This window comes from Cottoperca gobio, chromosome 8, assembly GCF_900634415.1.
Source record: "Cottoperca gobio chromosome 8, fCotGob3.1, whole genome shotgun sequence".
NCBI lineage: Eukaryota > Metazoa > Chordata > Actinopteri > Perciformes > Bovichtidae > Cottoperca > Cottoperca gobio.
In genome coordinates this window covers 5618424-5635076 of record NC_041362.1, presented here as the reverse complement: position 1 = coordinate 5635076, position 16653 = coordinate 5618424, and the positions used below count along the sequence as shown (strand labels likewise).

General features: G+C 40.0%; 2 protein-coding genes and 2 non-coding genes across 4 annotated transcripts in view; 2 read left to right on the top strand and 2 right to left on the bottom strand.

Moving 5' to 3' along the window:
- The first annotated feature begins 930 nt into the window (after positions 1-930).
- Positions 931-5737, top strand: dcaf7 (ddb1 and cul4 associated factor 7). Its single transcript, XM_029437061.1, has 7 exons — positions 931-1314; positions 1619-1777; positions 3061-3172; positions 3271-3389; positions 3801-4010; positions 4172-4289; positions 4418-5737. The coding sequence occupies exons 1-7, from the start codon at positions 1177-1179 to the stop codon at positions 4588-4590; spliced, it is 1029 nt and encodes a 342-aa protein (XP_029292921.1). The 5' UTR covers positions 931-1176; the 3' UTR covers positions 4591-5737.
- A 20-nt stretch (positions 5738-5757) lies between these two features.
- Positions 5758-16653, bottom strand: part of kcnh6a (potassium voltage-gated channel, subfamily H (eag-related), member 6a) — a 29128-nt gene continuing 18232 nt past the window's right edge. The window contains exons 8-16 of the mRNA XM_029437058.1: positions 15475-15892; positions 14759-14958; positions 13065-13317; positions 11904-12097; positions 11019-11118; positions 10592-10879; positions 9754-9937; positions 8968-9184; positions 5758-8315 (exon numbers count right to left, since the gene is read on the bottom strand). Of these exons, the coding sequence (XP_029292918.1) occupies positions 8034-8315; positions 8968-9184; positions 9754-9937; positions 10592-10879; positions 11019-11118; positions 11904-12097; positions 13065-13317; positions 14759-14958; positions 15475-15892 (2136 nt within the window). The 3' untranslated portion in view covers positions 5758-8033. The remainder of the gene's footprint in view (positions 8316-8967; positions 9185-9753; positions 9938-10591; positions 10880-11018; positions 11119-11903; positions 12098-13064; positions 13318-14758; positions 14959-15474; positions 15893-16653) is intronic.
- Positions 9639-9710, top strand: trnac-gca (transfer RNA cysteine (anticodon GCA)). The gene has a single exon. It is a non-coding gene; the product is annotated as a tRNA-Cys (tRNA).
- On the bottom strand, positions 13689-13760 carry trnac-gca (transfer RNA cysteine (anticodon GCA)). Its single transcript has one exon. It is a non-coding gene; the product is annotated as a tRNA-Cys (tRNA).

The following is a 16653-nucleotide window of genomic DNA, read 5'->3' as shown; positions in this document are numbered from 1 at the left end:
TTTGAGGTACTTTATATTTACTCCACTACATCTCAGAGACAAATTACCCCACTACATTTGAAAACCTGTATTTACTTTACAGATTAAGATTATTAATACAAAATACAATAAACTATACAATTATGATAAATTCTTATAGATTAAAATACCCTGCAGTATATAAAAAAAAAGATCTCCACCATTACCAGCTGCAACATTAAAGGGATGAACATATTTCTGCATCAATGATTATAATCCAATAATATATATATATATTTTTTAAATGGGCCATTCTGCATAATGATAATTTATACTTTCAGTAATGTAAGTATATTTTGATGCTAATGCTTTTGTATTTTTACTATAGTAACATTTTGAATGCAGGGTACCAAGGTATTTCTACATTGTGATATTGCTTTTACTTAAATAAAATATCAAAGTACTTCTTTCACCTTTAATATGGATATTGTGCCCAAAGTTTACCCAGAAAGTTTGTGTGAAGTGTGTGTGGTATAGTCATTGTATTCACATTTTAAGATCACTGAAAATTAAATAGTTGGTTTCACTCATTAAAAAAAACAGGCAACAAGAGCAAGGACTGGTATCTACAACGTAGTAGTAAAAAGAGTGTTTAGTTTTCATTACGTATTTATAATAGTCATGGAATATAATTTATTGCCGTCATTGGCAAGTGTTGTTTTTCTGAAACACTCACCCATGTCACAATGCATCCATCTGCCCAAACAAAAACAAACACACAGGCAAGCACAGCTGACCACAGATGATATATTCAAAATTATTTATAAAGTTTAAATTATAGACAACAGTACAGAGTAATTATATATACTTTACCTAAACAGCAACAGAAAAAGTAGGCCGTAAAAGATTACTGTAAAAACGTTTATGTGAATAATCTGCTTTTATTTTGAAGATAATTACCGGAAGTCGCATGTGTTTTGTTGGGCTTGACAGCGCTCTAAATCGTAACGCGCAATGCCACTCTTTGTTAAGTAAAGTGGTGAGAAATCTTGGTCCTAAATAAGATATATGTTATTAAATGGTCATTACCACCACAACTACTGATAATTGTTATTGCAAGTTAAAGTAACTGCTGATAGTTTGCGGCACGACTACTTATTTCGCAGTTAGCTAACGCTAGCGTGTTAGCTGCTCGCACAACAGCTGCAGTTCGAGAGGATGTCGCTTCACGGAAAAAGAAAAGAAATCTACAAATACGAGGCGCCATGGACTGTGTATGCGATGAACTGGAGCGTCCGTCCAGACAAACGCTTTCGGTTGGCACTTGGGAGCTTTGTGGAGGAATACAACAACAAGGTGCGCAGTCAGTGTGGCCATTCATCAGATCAACATCAGCGAGCTAATGCTAATGCTAGCTGTCCTGCGCAGCCCCAAGGCATAACATCACAACGTTTGTTTGTGTTGTTATGTCCCAGTAACACAAAAGTACCAAGAGATCCTGTGTTAATATTCTGCAAGCATGCCTTTTTTGTCTGTAATAGTAATATCCTTCAGTGACTATATATAGCCGATGCTATTTCTAACCCTCGTTTCCCTGTAAACAGTCATTTAGCTCGTCTTGAAATAATAACAGTTCATATGTGCGTTTTCTGGTGTCCAGGTTCAGCTGGTGGGTCTCGAAGAGGAGAGTTCAGAGTTCGTCTGCAGGAACACGTTTGACCATCCTTACCCCACCACCAAGATCATGTGGATCCCAGACAGCAAGGGGGTGTACCCAGACCTGCTGGCCACTAGTGGGGACTACCTGCGCATATGGAGGGTAGGATGTTTGATCTTAAAGGATAAGTCTGTTTTAAATGCTCCTTCCCTGCTTAATGCTTTAGTTAAAACACACCAGTACAGTCAACACCACACCTTATCAGTACTCCAAATAGCAACATTATGGAACTGTAAAATGAATTAAAACTTACAATGAATGAAAGTATTGCTTGTGCAGCCAAAGTCTGATAAATTATACCTATAGGCCATTAGTAAGATAAGATGGAGCTGTATTTATCTGAGGGCAAACTGTTGGAAGCAAGCAAGAAAGAGAAGAAAGTATAAAACAAAAAATATTAAATATCCAAAATATATATGAAATTGAGCTCCATTGTTGTCCAAAAACTATTAACACACATCAATGAGCCGCACTGTTGCACAGGGTGATATGTTCCTTCATTACCATGAACACACACTGTAGTTTTATTTCTAATCAATACACAATACATCATCTTGCTGCTTATTAAAGAACCAAATATGTCTTAATCCACAGCTGGAAATAGTTCCCAATAAATTCACTATTCACCTGTGACCGTTCAAAAACATTTGATAATAAATAACCTCTAATAATCTCTAATAACCTTATTATTATTATTATTATTATTATTATTTAATATATATATATGTATTCATATACATATATGTTTATCTATATATTTGTTCATATATATATATATATATACATACATATTTATATATATATATATATATATACATATTTATTTATATATATATATATATACATATTTATTTATATATATATACATATTTATATTTATATATATATGCATATTTATATTTATATGTATTTATATTTATATATATATATATATATATATATATATATATATGTATATGTGTATATATAAATATTATATATATATATATTTTTATATATATATAATATTTATATATACACATATACATATATATATATATATATATTTGAATTTTTTTATATATATATGTGTATATAAAAAGAGATGGATGAATTAATTTCAATAAAACATGTAACTAACTAAATGTAAAGGGTGTAAAGGATTTCTTTTGAATCAAGCCCAGTGACTGGTCATGAGACTGCACGCGCCATAAGTAAAGGACGTCGTTTAAAAGTGACGCTCGAGTGAACGAAGATATCCCGTTTCCCAACTGAGGATTCCTCAGTCCTCGCGTCTGTGAGGGAAACGAGGAGGCGAATTAAGGTTTTGGGATGAACCCGTTGACTTGAACATAGCACTCGTTTAAGGAAGTCTGCTCACTCACTCCTTTGCATTCATCACGCAGGTCAGCGACACAGAAACACGTCTGGAATGTTTACTGAACAACAACAAGAACTCAGACTTCTGTGCTCCCCTCACATCCTTTGACTGGAATGAAGTTGACCCCAATCTGCTGGGTAAGAAATCCTCTCCATGATGAATAGTAAGGAGGCGGTCAATACGACTTTGTTGCTCTTTCAGTTGTATAGTTTTAACATGTTGGTTCATTCTGCAGGCACTTCCAGCATTGACACCACCTGCACTATCTGGGGGTTGGAGACTGGTCAGGTGTTAGGACGAGTAAACCTGGTCTCTGGACACGTGAAGACGCAGCTGATTGCTCATGACAAAGAGGTCTGTGTGTTCCTGTGCTGTAAAATGAAGTGCTGGAATGTGTTGATTATAGTTTACTATAGTTTTTCAGTATGTTGTGGCTGTGCACTTCAACATCTTTGGTCTAATTTATTTATAGAATATTTACGTTTATTAGTTTTCAAAAGGTTTTGTAAGTGCACTAAAGTTACAACATGGCTGAATTTATTTATTGTTATTTTTATATTATTTATTCATTGTATTATTGTTGAATTATATTTAAAGTTCAAGAAAGTTAAAAACATAATAAAAAGTTAAATAAATGCATTTTGTCAGTGAGTAATCTTGTTAAATAATCGTGATCTCAATATTGACACAACATATTCCTGTTTATGATTCTTGCCTGTGTGTACACCTAAAACAATATTTAGATGTCTTTATGTGTCTCTGCAGGTGTATGACATCGCGTTCAGCCGTGCAGGCGGCGGCAGAGATATGTTTGCTTCTGTGGGAGCCGATGGATCCGTCCGCATGTTTGACCTCCGACACCTGGAGCACAGCACCATCATCTACGAAGACCCCCAGCACCACCCGCTGCTCCGCCTCTGCTGGAACAAGCAGGACCCCAACTACTTGGCCACAATGGCCATGGACGGCATGGAGGTCAGTAGTCAGGTTTCTGTGAATTCATTCTTAAATGGACGCTTTGTCACATGTTTCACATTCATTATTTTGTGCATAGATGCTAAAGAAAAAGAAATGCCTTTCTGCATGTTGGAATTGTGCTTTTCTTCCACTGCAGCGTTAACATTTCTGTGTGACAGGTGGTCATCCTGGATGTACGCGTGCCTTGCACTCCAGTGGCTCGGCTGAACAACCATCGCGCTTGTGTCAACGGCATCGCCTGGGCACCTCACTCGTCATGTCACATCTGCACTGCAGGTAAAGGCACCTATTGATTGTGGGATATAGTGCGGAAAGCAAACGTCTGCTAGCAGAAATCATAAACTCATCATTCATCTGTGAGCTCATGTTTTAAAAATGAACAAATACGTGTCTTCTTTCCTCAGCCGACGACCACCAGGCTCTGATCTGGGACATCCAGCAGATGCCGCGCGCCATTGAGGATCCCATCCTGGCCTACACTGCTGAAGGGGAGATCAACAACGTGCAGTGGGCGTCCACGCAGCCGGACTGGATCGCCATCTGCTACAACAACTGCCTGGAGATCCTGCGTGTCTAAAAGCCACGGACACTTGGATCAAGAAGCTCCTTCTTGTTTCAGATTTAAGAACTTGATTATTAGTCCTCGTCCCACTGCTTTTTAAGACAAGGATGGGCTCACGAGTGAACTTTCTGAATGTGTTTGGAGTATCTCACACACACACACACACACACACACACACACACACCAACCCCACAATAACCTGGATTACATTATGTCCCAGTTCTTTGCTCCACTGTTCTATTAAACGTGTTTTAAGCTCCTATTTATTTTTGCTCACAGAGGTAGTGTTCAGAGGATTTGAACTCTTGAACAGTTGTCTATGAAATTAAGATTTTTATACTTCTTGGTGTGATTTCAGCCAGCTGTGAGATTATGATGAAGGGTTTAGATGTTGTGCATTACATCTGTTTGAGTTGTAAAGGTTGATACAAACTACTGTAGGCGGCAGAAGACGACCTCTCTAATGCGTACGAATATATCGTAGCCTTGCGCCACATCATTGGCTATTCAACAATCAGTATATTATGGCCTTGTTTACCCCTGCACACTTTTTCAAATGGGTCGACATACAATATCCTCCATCCAAATAATCAAGGCTCAAACTTGCAACTTTTGTCATTTGTAAAATAACCAGAGGGATTCACTGGTGGCGTCACACGGCGTGTTTTAGTTTGGCTGGTGACGTTGTGAGGCAGCCATGTACAGAAACACTCAGAACCTACCAGAGCAATGTCGTTCAGCCTTTTCTAACTCTACTCTACTCCCTCTTCTCCTTCTTTATTTCGAGAAGATTGTGCTCTGAAAGCTGTTTTCTTTGTGTTTTTAGAGTGACTTGTGAAATGGGATGAGCGTGAAACAACTTTCGGACTGAGTCTGCCTCTTTTTGTTGTTTTCAATAATTTAAAAAAGGGTCATGTCCTTGTAGCATGCCATTACAAGGCACACGTGTACATATAAATATATCAACTGAAGATGTTGGTAAGACGAGTGTTCATGTTGTAGCTTTTTCATAAAGTTTATTATTGAATTTGCTCTAATAAATTGTATTCCTCCGTGTTCTAGGAACAAACTTGATGTTTTCTTCATTTTGTGGAGTTACCAGCACTGTTGTCTTTGTTATGGAGGACAGACAATGACACATCAATAAATAAATACAGAAACATGTAGGTGGATTTATACCTTGTTAAATTATCAACTTTTATTTCTTTCAGGATTTCTTATGCTTCTACGTATACACTTTTATTTCTTGATACCATAGTCACTTTTTGTCCTCCATACTTTGAAAGATGTACATGTAGAGGGGGCACCAGGGTTTGAACTGTTAGCTGGCGTGAACGTGTGTTTCATGTGACAGGATAGCAAATTCAAACAACACAAGCACTGTTCTTGGACACTGGTTACTTGTTTGCTGCCACACGCACCATTATTGTTAGTTACAGTCTGGTGGTGGACTCGTGAACATTGACATTAGCCGATGCAAGAAAGACATCACCCTGGAGGTTCCTCGTGACTTCCTGGAGTAGAACACGCTTTGCTCTTAGAGGGATTTTTGTTGGACGACCACATGTGACAGGGTTAGGGTGTCACTGCATGTCACAATTCCACAACCGCAGTGTAGGAAAGACCAGGCTTTGATAGTAACGACTCAGGTTTATATATTTTTAATAGAGAGAACGCTAAACTCACACCTGATTGTCATCCCATTGATCGAAACACCTGACTCCAGCCACCCCTTGAAATGAACAGATAATCCTTCACATACTTTTTTTACAACAAAGACATTCAATGTTGGATACTTTTGCTAAATAAATAAATTAGTATATTGTTTTGTGTTGTTTAACTCGGTCCTTTTTATCCAGTTTTGGGAATTGAAGGAACAAACTTTCTTGCGGCACTGTAAATGTACTGTTGGTTAATTTAATGTGTATAACAATGCATCATATTTTAGGAGCAGAGTATAGGTTTTCAAAATCGCAATCTTCAAAACAACTATTAAATAAAAGTACTCTGGTAAGAAGTATAAAGTTCTCATTACACAACTCAAAATTGAACTTTCAGAAGTCATTCATAACTCTGCATACACACATTACATACATGTTCAGTCGTCTAAGAAAGTCCATCAGTTGAATCAGACTCGTAGTTTCAGTGAATACTTGCAGAAAGTTTCTCCTGCACTGTGAGACACTACAGAGATGCGGCCTGTCAGTAATCTGAAAAGAAAAAAGAAGCATTTTGGACTCCCAGTGTAACTCTGCTGTGTGTCTTTAATCTAAAAAAAAAAAGATAAATAACAGGAATTTGTGCTTCAAGAAACCTTATACAGAAATATAAATGCTTAAAAAGTCATTACATTCACCTTGTGGTTGGAGCTGTGAGATCTTCTTAACAGAAGATGCCTCGAGGCAACATCTGTGTCTGCGTGTGATTCACAGTTACCGTCCACTCCACTTGTCACTCAGTGGACATAAAACAACCTTCTGCAGTTTTTCCCTTTACCTGTTTAAGTATCACGGTCAAGAGAAGAAGTCCTCTAATGTTGGCACTTTCAGATAAACACATCAGGTACATTATGAACTCATGTGACTGTGAAAAAAATAGTTGCTTGACTTCAAACAGACACAGAAATAAGGGAAACCAAAGCAAAGCAGTCATGATCAAAACAAAACTGTAAGAGCTACGTGTTCATGTACAAGGAGCCGTGACATTGTTCTGCTCTGCTTGGTTGTGTACGCTGTAATACTTTCTCATGATCAAATGAGCCATCTAACAAGAACATGAAATACGAGATGAGAATTACACTTTTCCTTGAGCCCGTCATCCTTCACAGTGTGCCAGACAGCTACAGTATGCCTTTTGATATTGTTTCAACATACACCAAAACAACAAAAGTAAGTCTCTAACTTATTACACTCATAGTTTATTACATTTACTAGATGTATCGTTCTTAATGTGACCATTACATCTCTAATATTAGGAAAATAAATTCTATTCCATATAAATGATTACATTATTCTAAGTCTAAATGTGCAATTCTTATACAAAGTGAATGCAGATAATTCTTCACATGAGACATAAAAGACATTTCACTTCTCTTCTAGAAAACCTTGAAGAGATGCGACTGCGTGACGCATGTATATGTTTGTATGTATTAACTGTCAACTTCACAAATTGCCCACCCTGCTGGGCAGGAATAACGTCTTCATTGCACGGGACCTCAGGTGTGAAGGGGGCGCTGGAGCACGAAACCACAGCAGCCTGTGAGGGCGGCGTAGAGTCTGTACGTCAGAAACAAGAGGCACTCTGAACCCTCAGTGACGTGGAAGGCAAGGCATCCCACGCCCTACAGCAGCATCTGAGCAGGACAGAGGAGGTTTGAAGGAAGGGAAAAGGGAGTAACAGAGTGGAGAACATATGGCTGTCCCGTCCGAAGGACCAGGCTTTTGTGAGGTGTTGGTGTTCTAGCTGCCTGGTAAGACAGGGTTAGAGACATGCCTCTGGATCTTCTGCATCTCTCTGGAGGTCTCCAGGTGCTCAGGGAGGGAGGGAAACCGCTGGCTGACACATAGCAGTCCAGGAAGCTCATGAGCCCCTGAAAATTGAGGAGGGGTGATGTCCACAGCGGGCAGATGAGGTGGATCGGCCTCCGGCGACATGGACATTGTGTCATCAGAGGTCACAGTGAGATGGATCCCGCTGGACAGGGAGTCCTTAAATTTGTGGTTGCAGTCCGAGTCGGGACTCTGGAAAGAGAGAGGAGGATTAAGCCTAACACAGACAGGACTGGTTAGACCCCCCCCCCCCCCCCCATACCTCATCGTTCAAAGGAATTGTTCAACAATACGCTGAGAGTAAGATGAGAAGGTCACTCTAATGTTTACATGATACATATGTAGTTAGAGCAAGCAGCCTGGTATCTTATCACAGTGGGTTCCAAACCTTTTCTTCAGGACCTCCGTTTTGTAGATAAAGATATTTTCAAGGCCCCCCCCCAGGGCAGAGAAGACCCATGCATTATTTAGATCTAGCTTTATCGCGCCTCCCCCACCCCCCCTTTTTATAACTCTGGGCCATCCTTAAGGGAGCAGTTTGACTGAAAACAGGGGCCTACTCGTTTGCATAAAGAAAATAATATATAAATAAATAAGTTTGGGAAAATATATAAGGGGGGAAATAATACATAAATAAATACATATAAAAATAAATAAATATATTAAAACATTATAAAATGTATTAATAAATAAAAGGAACAGTTAAATTATTTTCTTAATTTACTAATTAAAGAATTGACAGTTTTGTAAAAGGGTAAAAATAATGTTACGTAATTATTCACATAAGGAAGTGGATACCGACAGACTGTTATAGTAAGTGAAGTTTATAAACTGAACACAACACCTGTAGGAGAGAGGCAGTGCTGTTGATCTGTGCAGGCTGGATTGGAGGGACAGTGTGGATTGTGGGTGCTCCTGTGCTGTACAGGGTGGTGGGGTGAGGCGGTGGAGGCGGGTGAGGGCTGGGAGACACAGCGCAGTAGGCCGGAGGCACGGGGGCCATCTGCCTCTGCAGGAGCTGCAGGATCACATTGATGTCTGCTGTCATTCGGGTCTCCAGCCTTGGAACGATGAAGAAAGACAGCAGGAATGTAGTTATTTCAATCTATTTGTTTGATTTTAGTCCTTTTATCTGATTTATCTAAAATGTCCACTAGATTTCTCTTTCACTCTCTTTACAGTATCTCTCTCTCTCTCTGCATCATATGTGAGGACGGGCACAGAGATGTCTGACTTTACAGAAAATGTTTCTACATTTCTGGGTCTCACCTTTGACCTTTTCTTATTGTCATTTGCCTTTCCTTCCTCCTCTCTCTCTCTCTCTCTCTCTCCACCCTTTCTCTCATACATAATGCAACTCACATTTTTGTTGTGTGACTCAATCCAGTCACACGACCAGCTGGGAACTGATATGCAAACACAAGCTGGAGAGGAAGGGAGGAGCTTCCGCATAAATGTGATGTGAAAGTAAACATAAAAAGAAAAGCCAACACACAGTTCTACAAGTCATCATCAGGGGGTATAGCTCAGTGGTAGAGCATTTGACTGCAGATCAAGAGGCCCCCGGTTCAAATCCGGGTGCCCCCTCTTTATTGTCACTCTACAATACGTACACGTGAAACTAACTCACCTGTTTAACTGGGACTGCAGCAGCTCCAGCCTGGACTCCAGCTCGCTGGGCCGATCCTGAGCGCAGAGTGGACGGTGGAAAGTGGCCCTGGCTGACGACGCTCGTCTCTTACTCTCTGATAACTGGCTGGCTTTGCGTTCTGGCCAGTAGCTGTACATGCCTGACATGCTGATGGGTGCAGCTGCTGCGCAGGAGAAAGAGGATCCTCCTTTCATTTCTGAAGCACTTTATTTACTTCTAGAGCTGGCATCATTTGATATATTATTCTCTTCAAATGTAGTTTTACTCGTTTTTTTCTTTTACTCTTGGTTTTAGTTCTATTTTTACTAGTATCTGTGTAAACGTTATTTTTCAACACACACTGTGAGTCTAAATCCTATTTATATGTCATTAATACTATGTTACTTAACTTATAGTTGCAGCTACTTCAACATTTCAAATGCACAAAAGTATTCTCTTTGGTACGCTTTGTAAAACAATACAAACTTTTATAAATAATCTTTTAAATGACATTTCAGTTTTTAAACATTAGTTCAAACTTGGACTTTGGACTAAAAGCTCACCCATAAATCAGACCTTACACATCACTGTGACTCCAAGATATCTCATATATATATATATATATATATATATATATATATATATATATAAGGAAGGAGATTTTTCAATGTGTGAGGGCTTCTTCTAAAAGTTATTCCTCTCTCTGTCATTGGTTGGCAAATGTTGAGCTGCGCTTTAAAAAACTGTTCTCTGTTTGTTTTCTTCTTTGGTGCGGGAGTCAGGGAAAACATATAGATCAGCAAGGGAGGACTCATAAGGGATCGCAGGAAGTCTTTACCTGAGTATGGCGGTCCTACGAGGTCTACAGGCGGTCCCATCTCAGCTGAGGGTCCACTGTGAGGAAGGACGTTGACCACAGCTGGGGGGTAGTCTCTGGTGTCACCCCCTGTGGGGTACAGCTCCCCCATTCTGTGTCCCACAGGCTTCATCTCCTCATCACTAGACTGCGAACAGTTGCTAGCGCTGCTGCAGAGGTCTTCCCAATGGGATCCTTCTGTCGTGCCTTGGTGATGGTTTGCCATTGTGCAGGACTGATCGGGGTAGGAGTCTTCACGGTCCATGCCGTCTGTACACACAGGGTCACAGGACGACCAGGATTAGACAATATGAAGATTCGGGGTTTGCACAGTTTTTTAAGAGCCTGAAGAGAAACCTGGAGATTAGACCAAACAGAAACATATGGAAATGTGTTAAACTAGACTCACCAGGTCGGTTGCGACGACGCAGGGAGCTTCTCCGATGCCTTGTCCGCCGGTAGCCACAATCAGAGTCCCTGCCCGGGGTTGGCTGGTGTATTCTATCTACCTGATACATATCAGCTTCAGTAATTCAAAAATACACACCAGATCTGATACTTATAGCATATATACATTATTGGACTCTCTTACATCATTATGTTTGATAGATTTATTGTTAATTTGGGACCTGTGCCCTTTCTATGAAGAATTTCCGTCTGTAGAAGTTGGTATACTTTGAAGCAACCGGGGATCCACAAGAACAAGAAACACACACCAACTATAGGCCCAGATATGGCAGATGCTTCACCAAAAGTAATTTTATAATTTGTTTAGGATGCAACATTTCTTAGAAAATAAGGATACAACATAAAACTGAGAAGAGTCTAAGCAGGTACGACCAAGTGATGATATCTTTTAGATTTGTGTGACCACCTGTGCTGCTATAGAGAAATGTTTTGCTGAGAGTGCTGTGCATAGCGGGAGTTAAGTGCCCTAAAGGTGGAGATATGGCAGTAGGAGAGGGTAAAAAAGATTGCAAGCAGATACAAAAAAAATGCAGATTTCAAGATATTCCTAAAAAGGCAAATGTTTCATGAGGTAGGAAATTAATTTAGTGATCTGCGAGTGTGAACTGTTAAAATGTATGAGCACCATGTTTGTTTAAAATGAAAAACTCCAAAGCATACCTATTTAAGTTGTCTTGATTCCTTAATTCATGAAGTGATGAAACTGGTTAAAACAGGGTTTTGTTTTAGGCCTTGAGGCAAAAACAAAACACAGATTATGCAAAAGGTCTACAATCACTATTGGATGGTGTTTCTATGTGTAACATCGCCCTCTTCTGGCACTCACATCTCTCAGGTTGAACGTGATCTCCAAGTTGTTCCAGAACTTGTCAGAGAAGTCGGGATACATGTCCAGCACCTCCAGCAGGTCCTCTCTCAGGATCTTGTGAAGGTCGCAGTAGGTCAAAGCCCTGACGTCAGAGCTGGATTTACCTGGCCTCCCATACAGACTGATGGGTTCACCAAAGATGTCGTTCTTCCCTACGGAAACCACAGCAAAGGAAAGAAGAGCATGGGGAAGATAGCAACAGTTAATCAATAGATGTTTGACCAAGTGAGCAAGCCACTACTAGTATTAGTGAAATAATTCAATAATTCATTAATAACGTTTTGATAGATTAATCTGATCCAAAGCACATGAAAAACAAAGTATCTGCCAGACACAGAAAAAAGTCACAGACCAAACAATAGTAAATGCAGTTTTCTACAAGAAGAAACGTGTTTCTAGACTAGAATATGATATGTGCCATAGAGATTACATTTTCTATCAAAATAACGCAGTACGCAACACGACTAAACAGTTTAACGACATATTACAGAAAGTATTTCTCTATAGGCTGCTCTTAAACTTAATCTAAATCAATTCTATACTTTTAAACTCTAATACAGTGCAGCGCCTACGTGTCCAATTATAATGATGTTACTTGTAAATGTGTAAATAACATATTGGTTTGAGTGCCAAGAGGTTAGGACAGATTAAGATCTGGTATTTAAACTGGGATGTGCAATGTACAAGAAATATTATCAAGGCATATTCTATTATATATATCTTTTTAAATCCCCACAGGGCTTTGTTTTAACACCCCCAGCACTACAGTGACACTGATCCTCAACAGCTCTGTTGCTCAAAACAAATGAATGATCCCTTCAAACATAGCTGGAAAAGAAATGACATAGGCAGCCTGGATCTAAGTGCTGGGCCTATTGATGATCAATGCCACTGTGGAATGGAAGTGGATCTGTGCCCAAACACCTCTGGCAACACAACACACAGAGGACACACACAGTGTGTGCATGTGTGTGTTGTGTGGTGTAAAGGGCAGTTGTGCCTGTGGTTTTGTGGTAAAGAGACGAAAAGATGCACAAACAAAGATACAAAAAAAGTATGAAAAGGAAAATAAATCTATCATAATTTTGGTTTTAGATGTTTAGTAAGTATTAACCTCACCTAGTATAGCCACCACCACATTGTCCCTGAGGATCTCTATAGAGCCTCTAGAGAGGAAGTAGACGGCGGTGAGAATGTCCCCACTGTGGACCAGAGTGTCACCCGGTGGAGCGTGGGTGGTCTTGAATCGCATGGCCAGAGCTCGCAGGCAGCCTTTGTTGGCACCTCGAAAAGCTTTGCAGTTCTGCAGCAAGCTGCGGTTCAAATGGAGGCAGATGTCAGCCTGCAGACACTCAGGGAAACCCTTCAAAACCTGCAGGGCAACAGAGGGCATTGGGTGAATTTCTCCATGATATTTTTAGTTTTCCCCCCGGGATATATTTGTTGTCTGTATCTACAACGCCATCAAAAAATGAAAAATGCAAAATGCATCTGAAAGGCACATCATAAAGAAACAGTGGGGTGAGAGAAGGAGAGCAGATTGATTCAGGGGAGGCACAAAGGACAGTGCCTCCAAGTGATTATCTATTCTCACATTGAATTGGCAGGCACTAATGTTTTTCTCTGGCTGTGTCATGCTCCAGTGCAGTTAGCAGCTGTCCTGACGAGTGATATGACGCACATCATCACTAAAAATGCAGTCTCCAACACTCAGTGTAAACCCTTGAGTGTGTTTAAATATGAAGGGGGCACCCAGAGTTGAACTGGGGACCCTTTGATCTGCAGTCAAATGCTCTACCACTGAGCTATACCCCCACACTGATCTTTATGTGTGCAACAAAGAAAAGGTGGATCTGTGTTCATTTGAGTATAAGGTTACGTGAAAGTTCAATGTGGGGAAAACAGGGTCATTGCGGCAGCACAGAACAGGGCGAACAACACATGCAGGTCAAACACAGAATATCAAAAGGTAATGCTTCAAACAACAACTGGATATATAAAAAGACAACCCGAGGAAACCAAGTGTGCTAACACATGCTGGGATATGATATATGTTTTGCAAGGCTGTTTATTTTTATCATTCATTTCAGTGTCTCAATTTTTCTCAATTACATTTTTTGAAGGTAGCACAACAAATGCAGATATAGTCCTACATTATCTATGTTTAAGATGAATGCACAAATAAGTAGATGTCTGCACTTTACATGCCTAGAGGTTTGATTGAGACCATATATAAAGTTTTCATCAGGCTTCTTAACCTCCAGACCCACAGACACACCTCTCACTATATTGTCATGTACATAAGCTATATTGTTTTTGTTATTATTGTTTTAACTTAAATTGTATATAGTGCTCTTTTCTTCAAAATATTTTATATATTTTATTTTTGACAGCTGAGCTGACATGCTGTCTCTCTCAGACACATTTCATTGCACCGTTGACCGCGTGTTAACTTACATATGACACATAAAACTTGAAACTTGCACTGTCAGCTAACAATATTTGTTCCAGCTGGGTGGCCAGTGTAGCAGTTGTGGTATGGGATTATGTAGACAAAAGGTTCATTTGTGTTGCATAGTTGGACAGGGTGCACTCAGATATGAACTAGAGACCTCAATGAGCTGCAGTCCAACACTCTACCACCGAGCTGTACCCCGTGCTGCATAACTGCAGCTTGAGAACCAAAAAACTAATTTGTCCAAACACCCACTTCCCAACGAAAAAAAGCATTTCTACACAAACATAGAGCTCTAACTTCTTGTGAACTAGTGCATGACCATGTGTGTGTATGATTCTTTTTATAAATTACTTACAGCATTCATGTCTATGCCGTTGGTGTAGGACCAGGCATGTTGGAAGTACTCCTCCAGCCTCTGTCTCAGGCCTCCTGGGATCTGGTGGAAACGGATGAACTCTTTGACCCGCAGCATCTGAGTGTGGTACCGGGCCGTGCCGGAGTACAGTCTCTGAATGATGGCCGACACGTTACCAAAGATGCTGGCGTACATCAGAGCTGCATGGGGCAGATGACAGAAATACTTAATGTTGGAGGAAATTTGGTGGAATGGTGGAACCCATAAAATATTGGGGCGGATCAAAAGTCATGGTGCAGATACACACATTATTTCTTACTACTTATGGAAACGACCTTGGCGGAGCTGCACTCTCTGTTTGCCCTTCTATTTCTTTCTGTATTTTAATTGAAAGTTTTAGTTTCACATTCGTTTCCACCATAAAACATATACAGGCTAGGAATAACACAGACGGTCTTATTCTATAGCATGAACATGTCAAAATATAAAGAAAAATATAAAGATTAAATATTGCCATCATTGGCTGGTCCAATCAGATAACAAAACACATCACAATCAGGATTCAAAACCTTGGTGACAGAGGTTTTCACACTGATTCTGTCTCTATCTTGCACATACTGACACACATTAACTTATAGCAGCTTTAAAACAGGAGGTTTTATCCTTATTTCTTCAAAAAGGTGCTCTGATTTCAGACTCACTCCCACTCTACTCACAGCCAATGAGCATGACACAGATAGAGAAGATCTTCTCTGGGTTGGTGTTGGGTGAGACGTTCCCAAATCCCACACTGGTCAGGCTGCTGAAGGTGAAGTACAGGGCTGTAACATACTTGTCTTTGATGGACGGGCCCGAGGCTGGATCACTGTCATTGTACTGTTTACCAATCTGCTCAGCCAGGTTGTCCAGCCAGCCGATCTTCAAGCCTCCAATGCGAGCAGAACTTGTGCGCTCCACGTTGCCGATGGCATACCAGATACAGGCCAGCCAATGAGCGATGAGGGCGAACGTGCACATGAGGAGGAAAAGAACCGCAGCTCCATATTCTGAGTAACGGTCCAACTTCCTGGCCACTCGTACCAGCCTCAGCAGTCGGGCTGTTTTCAGCAAACCAATCAGAGTTGTTGTCTGAGGCTGGAGGTTGGAGAGAGAGTGGACTTCATGTTAATGATATTAGCAAGCTTTTATGTCAGTGTAAAATATGCTCAAACCAATAATCAATGAGAATGCATTGGAGCATGCAAACAATTGACATACAAAATATAAAAGCACAGATCAAATTATTGGTCTAAATAAAGCAAAAACATAACATACAGTATGATAACCGGACACGCCCCATCCTACGAATTAAAGAAAACTAAATCTTGCAAGTTCAGTCTGAGACAAACTCTCTCTTTCTCCCATTTCTACAGTCCTCTGTCAAATAAATGACAAAACAATTATCTTTAAATCCGATAGCCTCTGTTTCCCTAGCATCTGTAACTCAAGGTTTGTTATAGAAAGTTTCTTTCATTGGTCTTTCTGAGAAGCTGCAACATATTGATTGGGTTTTATGATTCTACTATAGAGGCAGAAAACACAGGGAGAACAAACCCTGTCTCCTATAAAATGGACTTCCCATACAACTAAACTGCATTCTCAAATACGTTTTGAGGGAAACGTATTTTCAAAATTAAAACAATTCAATGTGACTACTGGTTTCACACGGGTGTACGCTCTACAGAATATTTTCTCCTCTTTACCTTGCCATGAGACAGCCCTTTTCATTTATGTTATTTATGCTCTCTTCAAAGCCACTAGACTCCTTTGACATAACAATAATTTCACCTTACAGAATGCGAACTAACCACCAAAACAGACCGTGCTGGTACTCCTGTCTGTTTCGTCAAACTGGG

Bases quoted from the DNA above. Each gene is read 5' to 3' on its own strand.
- dcaf7 (XM_029437061.1), top strand. From the start codon at position 1,177: ATGTCGCTTCACGGAAAAAGAAAAGAAATCTACAAATACGAGGCGCCA. The intron at 3,173-3,270 runs GTAAGAAATCCT...TTCATTCTGCAG, and splicing joins AGTTGACCCCAATCTGCTGG to GCACTTCCAGCATTGACACC. The intron at 4,011-4,171 runs GTCAGTAGTCAG...TCTGTGTGACAG, and splicing joins TGGCCATGGACGGCATGGAG to GTGGTCATCCTGGATGTACG.